The 12321-nt window shown below is 44.2% G+C and overlaps 1 protein-coding gene across 1 annotated transcript; it reads left to right on the top strand.

Moving 5' to 3' along the window:
• Positions 1-1269: 1269 nt before the first annotated feature.
• On the top strand, positions 1270-4302 carry LOC121836079 (paternally-expressed gene 3 protein-like). Its single transcript, XM_042290773.1, has 3 exons — positions 1270-1634; positions 2590-4045; positions 4180-4302. Coding segments are annotated over exons 1-3 (1467 nt in total). The 5' UTR covers positions 1270-1625; the 3' UTR covers positions 4182-4302.
• Positions 4303-12321: the final 8019 nt, after the last annotated feature.

The raw sequence follows: 12321 nt of genomic DNA, 5'->3' as shown, positions 1-12321 counted from the left end.
GAGAATTAAGAAATTACATACAAAATCGTAGGCGCTAAAATTGGCAAGACATATACAAAAAATATAACCGGGAGGAACAAATAAAAAAAAGGAATTCAAACAGTGACAATACATGTATATGCAAAACCGTAATACAAAAGTTGAGACAAATTTAAACTACACCATTAAGTTTTTGCATATAATTTTATTTCTTTTCAACATTTTACCTACATACCAATGAGAAGTTACTCACTGCATGGATGCACTATTGACAAAACTTAAGAAGCATGACAATGTCGGCGGATCTTTTTGATCAGAATATCTGGCATATTCAACGGAGAAGCTTTAATAATTTGGGTTATGCTCTCCGCGTATAACTAAATGCAGTTATGAAAAATAAAGCGATACCAATATCCACAACACAACTTCCACGTGCGTTCTCTTTGTAGAAGGACACTTCGGGAAAGCCCATAGCTACAATTCCACATTTTCAAAGATTCATTGTGTTTTTTTTTCAGAAGTTATATATATATATATATATATATATATATATATATATATATATATATATATATATTAAAAGTGTTTTTGTTAATGTGACTCATTAACAAAAAAGTCTTACATTATACAGATAGGTACTTATCCTCGCTTTGAAAACGACAACCATTTGGCTGACGGTTGTCGTTTTCAAAGGTAGGATGAGAATATATCTGTATAGTCCAAGACATTTTTTGTTGGTCTGGGTCACCCTTCTGAGGTGTTGGGTCGTCCCACTTTTACTGTTTGTGGGGCTGACGGTTGTTATTAAGGCAGCGGCCAGTTCCGTCTTTATAAGAGGCTGTTACCTTGAATAAATTTTGCAGTTGTGTTTTGAGACTTCGTTGTGATTGTCTCTTAATTTTCTCCTGTCTCGTTTTTTTTTTAAGTATTAAAGATAAACTAGCTTAAATTTTAAGTTAATGCAGCGTCAAATCAAATACCTTATAAAGTAAATCACCTTACAGTTAAACTATATTTACCTAAATACACGGGCAGAGGACGTCACAGGAGTGGGCATTCGCATTCGCACTTGCATATAATGTTTGCGTCGTTGCAAAATATTATTGAGCCTATTCGTCGTTTCTGCTTGTATGCTCCATGTATTCGTAGTAGGGATGTCCCAAGCTTCTATGTCGCAACAATTGTTTTATCGCGGTCGCCAACTGCTGCTCTTGGCAAAAGGCGCACTGCGATAGTATCGAAGCCGCCCTTGCGGCACTACCTGGAGCAAAATGGGCCCTCAGAACGTGATGGGAATGTCGCGCAGCCTTCTACATGCAGTCGTATTGTCTCAGTAATCCCTCTGTCTAGTAAAAGAAATGCTAGCAAAGCGTAGGACTCCGAGAGAGATTGAAGTCACATTCAAAACCAGTTCACATTAAGGTAACTCGCACATCCGCTTTCGTGGTGTTGCACGTGGTAGTAATGGCCACCAAGGCCGCTAGTCAAATTTATTATTTGTTTTTCGTATTTTCTTGTAAACTTGGACCTGTTCTGAGGAGCCTCATTAGACATGGACACCACTTTCCACTTTTCCAGTTTTGCTATAAAAGGAGCCCTAAACCTCTCTCAAGTCACAATCTCTCTCTTCTAGCACTCAGTTCACCATGGCTGGTGTGAGTATGCCGTTATTTTTTATCGTATCATTAAAACAACTAGGTCTCTCAAACTTAACTTCGGAAAATACGCTAAAATAAGAAAAGGAGCATCGGTTCACTTCTCTCCAACCATCTACTGACTACATGCCAGTTACGTAACATTGCAACTGAGAATTTCTTTCACCCGCATTCTACCGTGAACCTAAATTACGTTTAAAATTAGTTACAATGGCTATAGAGCCACTAAATCAGCTTCGCTTCAGAATAACAAAACGTCCAGTCAGTTATCCAACATGTTATTTGAAGTTGCAAAAAAGGGGATTTTTTTTTAGGGATGTCAAAACAGCCCGCGACAGAGCAAACCAACGTTGTCTAAGTTTCCTCAAAACGTGTCTGCAGCTCAAGGGTTCACCATTTCGTAAAGTACCGATCGCCAATTGCACCCGCGCTTCAGTATGTACCAAAAAGGCGGTTCTGCAAGAAGATCGGAGAATGGGGTGCCGGCACTTTGAAAGTGTATCGATTAGTGGCTTTGACTACTACTATATTCCGAACTATATTCCGAACTGAACTAGATTACTATATTCCGAACTGAACGAAGTCAAATACCACCAAAAAAAATATTATATTTACCACTGCCAGCGCCATCCCAATTACACTAAGTTCATGTATCACCCTATATAAATTATAAATTATTCACTCCCTAATAAAAATATATTATAAATAATGTGCCTATATCATGCCAAGGTGCGACTTTTAATAACCATATATTCAGCATGTATATCAAGTTACTAGGTGCTCTTTGCGAAATATGCATTAAACGTATATCAGTCGCCATTTGTATTTCGAAACAATGAACATAAACATCCATTAGACAAAACACAATTTCCTAAACTAGAGAATTTAGTTGATATTATAAGATATATCTGTATTTACAGGTTCGCTATAACTTCATTGTTGCACACTCTTCCAGTTTCGTGCGTGTCTGCTCCTTGCTTTGGCCACCAATGCCTTCGCTGGATTCAACCACGGAGGTTTTGGCTATGGCTACGGTTATGGTCTTGGCCTGGGCCACACTGTCGGCCTGAGCAACGGCTTTGGCTATTCTGGTCTGACCGGATACTCCGTCGCTGCCCCAGTCTCTAGCTACGCTGTTGCTGCTCCAGCCGTGAGCCGCACTGTGTCTACGTCCTACCACGCTGCCCCATCCGTGGCCACCTATGCCGCCGCTCCATCTCTGACTGGCTACGCTGCTGCTCCAGCTGTTGCTACCTACTCCGCAGCCCCAGCCGTCGCTACTTTTGCGGCTGCTCCGGTCCCTACTTACGCTGCTGCTCCAGCTTTGACCAAGGTCGCTACCACCTACCAGGCCGCTCCAGCGGTGGCTAGCTACCAGACCTACCAGGCTGCTCCAGCTGTCGCCACTTACTCCGCAGCCCCAGCTGTGACCAAGGTCGCTACCACCTACCAGTCTGCCCCAGCTGTGACTACTGTTCACTCCGCTCCAGCCGTGGCCAGCTACCAGACCTACCAGGCTGCTCCAGCTATCGCCACTTACTCCGCTGCCCCAGCTGTGACCAAGGTAGCTACCACCTACCAGGCTGCCCCAGCTGTGACTACCGTTCACTCCGCTCCAGCAGTGGCTAGCTACCAAACCTACCAGGCCGCTCCAGCTATTACTACTTACTCCACTGCACCAGCTGTTACCAAGGTTGCTACCGCCTACCAGACCGCTCCAGCAGTGACTAGCTACCAAACCTACCAGGCCGCTCCAGCTGTCGCCACTTACTCCGCTGCCCCAGCTGTGACCAAGGTCGCCACCACCTACCAGGCCGCTCCATCGGTGGCCAGCTACCAGACCTACCAGGCTGCTCCAGCTATCGCCACTTACTCCGCTGCTCCAGCTGTGACCAAGGTCGCTACAACCTACCAGTCTGCCCCAGCTGTGACTACAGTTCACTCCGCTCCATCTGTGGCCAGCTACGAGACCTACCAGGCCGCTCCAGCCATCTCCACTTACCACGAAGCGCCAGCTGTCGCCAAGGTTGCCACCACTTACCAGGCAGCTCCAGCTGTTGCCTCCTACTCTGTTGCCCCAATTGCCACTTACTCTGCTGCTCCGGCGGTCACCAAGGTAGCCACTACCTACCAGGCTGCTCCATCCGTGACTACTGTGCACGCTGCTCCAGCTGTGACCAGCTACCAGACCTACGAGGCTGCTCCAGCGGTCGCTAGCTACGAGAGCTACCACGCTGCTCCAGCAGTCACCACTGTGGCCAGCGGACCAGCCTACGGCTATGGAGTCAGCTCTCTCGGCTATGGCACTGGCGACTTCGGCTACGGTTATGGTCTCGGCAGCTACGGTCTGAACTACGGCTATGGCCTTGGCGCCTTCGACGACTACACCGCTCTTCTTCGCAAGAGGAAGTGTAAGTTTCACCTTTTTCATGAATTTTCAGTCATATACTGAATTTCTAATCAAATGTGACAAACGAAAAGCGGAAAGATATACTGATGTGAAATGTGTGATTTAATTTTATTTTTTTTACTATTTCCTTTGCAGAAATTCGAAGACAACATTCATCATCCTCCCAAACCAGGGTTATGCAAGACCTGACGACCATCCATCTTCTTTTTGTTCCTTTAATTATTTTAGTGAAACAATAAATTATTTCTATACCTTGAAGTTGGTCTTCTCATTTTATCTTGTTAGCTAGATTGACCTAAAGCAAAATAAGAAGAAATATTATACGCAATTTTGATTATAAATATTTATATTAATGTGAAGCGTTCTTTCAATTGTCGTATTTAGTGAACTCTGAAAAAATCGACTGCAAAGCTCCACGCTGATTGGCGGGAGGAAAGGTCACGTGATCAACGCTGATTGACTGATTCCGTTGTTTATAGGAGGTTCTGAAAAACCGCCAAACTTTAAAACACGACCATCACCAGTATCTTTACTCCAGGAACTGCTATCAAGTTTATATGCTACGTGTTAAGTTATCTGATGAAGAGCGTCGTGAGCGTATGCACCGGACTCGGAAACGTTCTGGACCGATACCGGAATGTTTCACGTGCCCAGAAACTTGCTAGACTATTTGTGTTTCAACCTGTATTTTGTACCACCTAACAAACAAAAAAAAAAAAAAAAAAATCTATTCAAAAGTTATACTATCTTGCATGACTTGGGAGGATGGAAGGTGACTAAAATTAAATTATTGTTTTAAAGCGAAAATGACGGATTACCAAGCTATAATTGCACTAACATAAATCGATGAAGCAATCAATTAGTCAATCAATCTATACATTTTTATTGTGCTCCCAATTAGCTGACAAGCCTTCAAAGGTGTGCAGGTGCCAGAAAAAAATAGAACTAGCAAGTTACCATATATAATAACTGTACTTCAATTTTTAAAATTTAGTAATGCATAATATTGGAATATTAACGCATCATGCTGGAGGGGGGGGGGGGCTCTCATGAAATGATGACTGTGCGTCATCACAGCAATAATACGTTTGCTTCAAGACAAGTGCTGCCAGAATCTCTTCGGGCATTGGCTTTGAGATTAACATCAGAGCTAAGCCTACATTCAATAAGGGCCTGAAAACTTCGTTGAACCCGGTTATTTAGTCATAGGTATTGTGATTGTTGTATGATACCAGAAATGGCTGTTTAAAAAAAAAAACATTGACTATTTGAAATTAAAAATTGCCCCTGAGGAACGAATTGGATGCTTCACCGAAGTGTTCCAGAGAAAGCTAAAACAAAATTTCAAATAAGTGTGCCTTAGAAAAGCAGGTAGCTTGTTCAGACTGAAGTCAACCGAGCGCTCGAATTTTGTGTGTAGTTAACCAGCTTTCGCAAACGGAATTATTTACTGCCATAATTTACCTTGATTTAATTTCTTTGTCTAGAGAAAGGGGGAGGGTGTTACTTTTTGATTCAAGAAGCCTTATTTTTTGTTAAGATATGTCATGATGCGCTGCGTCTTGAGGTTAATTAAAATTGACTTTCTCATTTTATATTTCGTTTGCTGCGTATGTCTACTCAAATTACGACATTCACCAAATTAAATATTTTCATTGAAGAATAAAGAAAACAATCAGCAGTTACGCGGAGTGAGCATAATATATGCGCATATTACAGCATCATACATACAATTAGTTTTTTTTTAAATTAGCATCAAATGCCAAAAAAACATATAGATTTTACAAGACTATTGATGCCATCTGAATTCATCCTTGTTGGCCATATTCTTAATAACAACATTACTGAAAGAAAAAAACAACGATATTTTTTACATTAAAAGAAAGCTAAAGTATAAAATACATTTTCCCGGCGGGTAACCGAGAAAGCGCCCCCTCATCGACATAAAGTTTGTCAAAGATAATGGGATTGGCCTACGTGACACTGAATAACAGTGGAGTGTTTTTTCTGAATCTGTGCAGGATATCGTCGAAAAAAGGATCCGCGACAATTTACCCATCTTTTATCAATGTAAATTAATTCCAACTTTCAATAACCTCTACTGATGAGTGGGCATATTGCAGTGAGTTGTTAGCACAACTTTGATGTTTCACTATTTTACGGCTGCTTAAACTTCAGTGGCTCCACGTTTATTGATCCAAATCCAATTGGTTAATTGTTTAGTTTGCAACCTTCCGATTAGCTGCTAACTTTATCAGTTACTTTATTTGCTGTACGGCGCGCATTCTTTCTGTGTGTCTATATTTAGAAGGAAAAAAAAAGCGAACACGAAGCTCGGTCATAGATTTTTTGCGCTAAAGTCTACTGGGCATATTTTCGTGGAATTTGATCAAGCTAGCGTATTCAGATACATTTTTATTTTACACGTATTACTCATGGCTGTTTTTTCTTGCGCTTAGTTGTAGCGCGTTTGAAATTGCCTTTGAACAAGCCTACTTCTTGGTGAAATATGTTAAACATGCGACTTTTTATTCAAGACAATTAAAAAAAAACACCCATGAAAATTACGTCGATGATTTTCACTTTTATCCTGCTCTCTGTAATTGAGCCAATAAGCCGTGCCATTAACTAAAATTTGTTACTTAGTTCTTTGTCAGCCTTTCTATAGTTGATGTTGTATCTTTATTGTACCGCTAGAAAGGATGTAAAATGAAGCGAACTCAAAGACGAAAACAATACTCGTCCTGTGCGGGGGGGGGGGGGGGGGTAGAAATGGCCGACAATTTTCTCCCCCTCTCCTCCCCCCCTCCTCCCACAGAAAGAGATATGCCCCAGTCTGTGTGCAAAAGCCACAGAGATTGGAGATACAGTCGAAATGAGCGGCAGTTCAGAGGGACAGACACCGCTCCAATTATGAAGCAGCGAAAATAGAGAATATATTTTTGGTAACTGGTTTAGAATCTATACCGTGTCTAATATCAATCTGTGACATGTAAAAACAAGGGCTAGCATAAGGAGGTTCTTGACTTGCTGCCGACCAGAACTCAGAATGTCAGCGGATATCGTGAAGCATTGAAGCATTTTTTTACAGCGGAGTTGTTAAGGGCTAGTTTCTCCAGGATTGTGTCCACCAGCAAAGAAATGATGACACCAAACTCTGGACAGCTACCGCCATCTATGAGCTCCGTCACTCATCGATGGAGGCAACGCTTCTTCGGAGCTAGAGCTCCTGTACGCTCCCTGCGGGAGCCAGGATTGCGCGTTCATCCCCGTAGCGTCCTCTTTCTTGCACACCATGCTGATCCTGCTCCTAGCGTGACTGAATTCGGCGAAAAGCGGCGCCTCATGTTCGATTTGCGCGGCGCGCTTAAAAGCAGAGGAACGTACGCCGGCGCGCGTGCAACGCCTGCTTTCCTGCGCGCCTTTGATCCGGCTCCTCACATGATCGGATCTCGGCGAATAGTGGCGCGGTGGCACGTGAAAAACAGACGCGCAGCTCTGGCTCCCGTAGGGATCCTATTCAGGAACTCTGTCCGGATGAAGAAGAACGCGAGCGGAACGAGGGGCGATGTGAGCAGCGGCGGCGGCGCGAATGGCTCTGCAACCGCGGCAAAGCCGCTATCGCCTAAACTTCCACTGCGTCGAGCGCTTCAGATTCCCTTGCGAAAGAAGAGCAGATCGCTCGCCAGGAAAGCCACCGCCGAGAACAGAAGCTGTAGCTCCGTGCTCTACTTTCTTCACCAAATTAAAAAAAGAGCGGAACGTTTTTTTTAATTTAAATTGGATCTTCATCACATACTTAGTTACCAGAAACATGAACTGTGTATATGTGCTGTAAGTGCACGTAAGTCTTCAAAAATATGGGGAAAATGAGACCCGCCATCATCTTTCATGCACAAAAACTCAGTTGCACACAACACGAAAAAATCGGTTTATTGTTTGGCGTGCCTGTGATCTTTTTTCAGTGCTTCAATATATGGCGTTACTTTGTAGCTTTGTAAACTGTCAAAAAGCAAAAAATTTACCTGTGTACCAGGAATCACCGCAATACCGACTGCGCAAGAGCGAATCTTTCGACAGATCTTATGCCTACTCTTCGAAACTCTGAATTGGACCGCAGCCGCAATAATCGTACCCGAACTCGAACCTAGTCTAACTATGACACAGCGCTCGTGCCCAGTTAGGTAGCATCGCCTTTCGAAATCTGCCTTTTTGCCACACTGACTTGCAGCCGACCGAGGCGCCTGCTGTCCACTGTCCTGGAGCCATATGTTGACCGATTGCACCAAGGGGGTTGTTTACGAAATTCCGCTGATATATTGGCGAGTTTACCGTGGCCAGACTGGCGAGCGAATAAAAGATACGCGTGAACGAGCCGCAAGATCGACAGGAAGGCCACCAAGATACCTTGCCATGCATTGCAATAGCTGCACTTGTTTTCCTTCATTTCGAGAGATCCAGATTTGGATAAGATGCAACAAAATGAGCACAAGGAAAATACTTAATACTTTCGTAATGAGAACACAAAGGGGGATGAATGCGTTAGCGAAGCCGTCCTGGACCTATCGTTGTCTAAGCTCGAATTCTTTAAGGGGTGCTGAACCAAACATTTCAGCGTCTACAATAAGTTCCGCACTCTCTTTCCACGAGTCAGCAGCCGCCGGTGTGCGCGAGCACACACAACGAAATTGACGTCATCATATCCTCCATTCAAGCTTATTAAGCGTGAATGTTGAATATTATGACCTCAATTTCGTTGCGTGTGCTCGCACACCGGCGGCTGCTGACTCGTGGAAAGTTAGTGCGCCAGTTATTATAGACACTGAAATGTTTGGTTCAGCATCTCTTTACGGATGAATTGCTTTCTACTTTGTTTCACCCCGTGCGCGGCGGAAGCTACAAGCCTATTGGTGCCAATCATACAGCATAAAATAATGAAACCTCATGGTGTTCGTCATGTTTCTGCACATGTCCTATTATCGCAAAACAAATCACGTTCATTGAAGACCAGTGACTGGCACTTTTATTGAGTGGGTTCCTGGTTGTATGTGTTCTTGCCTTCTACTGAGCTGACAAGAATAAACGTGATCGACTTGTAATGCGCCTAAAATGAGGAAGGAAGGAAGGCGCTGACAACTGAACGTTTATTGAAACACACTTACGACTTGCATACAAATTCAGGCTCCCAACATAAAAAGGCAAACTCTTAGTTTATTGCACTACGGTTCATTTACGCAGCTATCCTCGCCCTTTACTCGAATGCAGTAGGCCTCAAACAATTTTCTCACCGTTTTTTTTTTTTTAGTTTTCCTACTATTTTAGTTTCGTCAAGGTTAGGCGAACACGGACACCTATCACAGTGAATAGCTAAATTACCCAATGGGGAATTTCTAATAGATAGGGCGTGCCCGCGTGCCCTGTCGTTGCCGTATATAGCATTTGCCGCAAATCATTGGTACTTCGCAGACAACTGATGTGTGCGCATTCAATGTTCTACGCGGCGTGTTTCTCGTCGCAAAACTCATTTTTTTTAAAATTTTTTATAGTTAACTATTGAGCACATACTGGACAATTTTGACGGCGCAGAGAACACCACGGGCACCTCAAAGTTTGCGGCGACTGTTTTTAGGCTGTGGGACAGCCCGTGGACGTAGGAGATTACCACCGGTGTTGTCGTTTTTCTTGGGTCGGTCGCTTGCCCCCCGTTTCTTTTTTTTTTTTAATCTTGAAACCAGGGTTTCCGCAACTACTTTCAAAAACGCTGTGGATATCCCGCCATTTTATGGCGTCGCACCTGATCAAGAAAGCTTTCGCCCATGTTATGCCTACACGACTTGTCTAGGGAGGCTCTCATCAACGACGACACAATCCCTCGTTTCACTAATTTGGAGTGGGCAGGCGAAAAAGGCAAAAATCTTTTCTTCGGGCGTGGCTGGTACTTGCAGCATATATGGTTCTTGTCAAAGTGCAAGTTTAAATCCAAAACCTACAGCCGTTTCTACACCATAGTCTGGTGGGTGAAGGTGAGGCCATGTTATTTAGAGGAAAAAAACAAACATCTATCGTTCTACTGATAATTTCGTCATTTCCGACATGGGGATGTGGCACAAGCACAAAAAGGCATCCGTGTGGCGGAAAACCTTAAGGTTCACTCCCATGTCTACGCCCTCGGATACTCTTCTGTCGCATTCAGCTGACAATATGTCATACAACAGTGGCGCGACTCGTGAGCCGATCCTTGGTTCCATACGAGGACCAGGCGGATTTTTTTCGGCCGCGCACCAGTCACCTATAGTTGTGTTTGGAGATTTGTGTTTGTCCTTTGACCCCTTGTTCCCCTTCTCCAGGAATTGTCGTCGCCATTATTGTCCAGCTCGCTTGCACCTTTGCATAAATAACATTATTATCACCACCGTAAAATGCAGGTCGTTCACTCTTGTTGGTGTTAGAGTGGTGGCAGCTTATAAAACCCGTTTTCTCTACCGATGTCTAACTCCTGGTTAGCACAGTCGCTCGAGCACTCCCCTAGAAATGGAGAGGTCCCCGAATCGATACGAGGACCAGGCGGATTTTTTCGGCCGCGCACCAGTCACTAAGCTGTGTTTGGAGATTTGTGCTTGTCCTTTATCCACCATGTTCTCTTCTCCAGGATATATAATCGTCGGGTTAGGCGTGTTCATTTTGCCGAGACAAGTTGAAGTTGCTCGAGCGCTTGTAAACTTTATTTAATTCTGTCAATGAGCGATTCGGGTGTTTTCGGCAAAATACGAGAGAAAATAACAAGGTAGAGGCCTTACAGGTGATGTTATGCTGCTTCTTTGTGCATATTAAAACGTCGTCAGCGATATGGGTTCATGAGGCCCGCCAACCGCGACCGCCGACGTCCGCTTACATTCCCCGCCATTCCCAAGCGGCCAAATGAATCGGACCTTTCGCTCAAGAATATTATATGAACTCTATGATCTCGACAGAAAAGCTCAGTACCCAAACATAGGGTTTGTGGATCACCCTTCGTGTCACGTGAGGAACCTTTTTGCGATTGACTAGGAAAATAACATATTCTGACATTTTGTGGTACAAAGACGGTTCTATGACACTACGGCACTAGTGCTGCCGCAATAAGACGGCGAATGCCTGCAGCATGGCGCCAAAGCACGGATAGCAGACGTCAATGTTGGTTTCGATTTCGAGTCTAACCAGGAGTGACGTCAGGTGCAATCAGCTATAATCTGTTCACCCCTGAGCTGAGAATGCGGTTGGAGTTACGTGTCTACAAAATCAATCAGCCACCTATCTTTCCTCACCTGACCCGGCTCTCTGCGCGTGGGTATAGGCAAGAGCGTGATGACGTGGGGAAAGAGAAACCTATGACTGGTTCAACGAGTACGAAGCTTCTATCGCAGTCTCAGCTTAGGGCTGACCGCACTTTTTACACACCATCGGACTTGTCGTTTGCTACTAATAATCTTGGTCGTCATGTCAGGGATAGAAACCATCAGGCTGTTTCAGACGGCGCAACGTTTGCAGCAATTTCGGGGTTGCTGGAGGGTTGTTTCTTATATCGTTCCCTAGATCGACACGAATTGCTGAAATCGGGAACAACTCGGAGACGTTTGAAATGGCAACAGCCAATCAGGGACGAGATATTTTCAGTTGACACCCCTGTGGTGGTGATGGTGACAGCTAAAAACTTGGTTCTGGTTTGAAATGGTTCGTTTTCGGAAATAAACCCATTCAGAAAGATGAGTTAGTATTCTCAGCGCCATTCAAAGATATAAAAACACGTTTCTAGCGCGTAGCTGTGCGTCTAAAACGTGCACGAAAAATTAAATTGAATGATGAAGATGGCAAGTCGTAGCAATTTGGTTGCTGCATGTGAACGCGGGCGGCCCGTGTTGCTGGTGTTGCGACGTCAAGTTGCTGGGCGAAATCGCCCCGTCTGAAGCGGACCTAAGAGCACGAAATCAAAACATCTTGTCGCCAATATGCTTGATATAACTTTAACCTACGTGTAACGTTTCATTGTCACAGCCGAGTATGACTGGGTTTCCTCGAAAGCCAGCATATAACCACATTCCGCGTTGATAGAGAGGCTCGTGCCGAGATGATCGTATACTTTGTTTCATCTTCATACCAAATGCAGCCGACGCTGCGAGCTGATAGGATCAATCATGCAGCATCGGTGTGCACCAGCATAGTCTTCGTTATGTTCCTGTACGAGTTTTAATATCGCTAAAGCGATCACGTAGAGTAAAGGCGCAGTGGCTGGCGCTTTTC

Source organism: Ixodes scapularis, unplaced genomic scaffold (assembly GCF_016920785.2).
Source record: "Ixodes scapularis isolate PalLabHiFi unplaced genomic scaffold, ASM1692078v2 PGA_scaffold1__304_contigs__length_218370807, whole genome shotgun sequence".
In the NCBI taxonomy this organism is placed as follows: Eukaryota; Metazoa; Arthropoda; class Arachnida; order Ixodida; family Ixodidae; genus Ixodes; species Ixodes scapularis.
The sequence above is the reverse complement of the archived record's forward strand: the minus strand, read 5'-3'. Positions and strand labels throughout refer to the sequence as shown.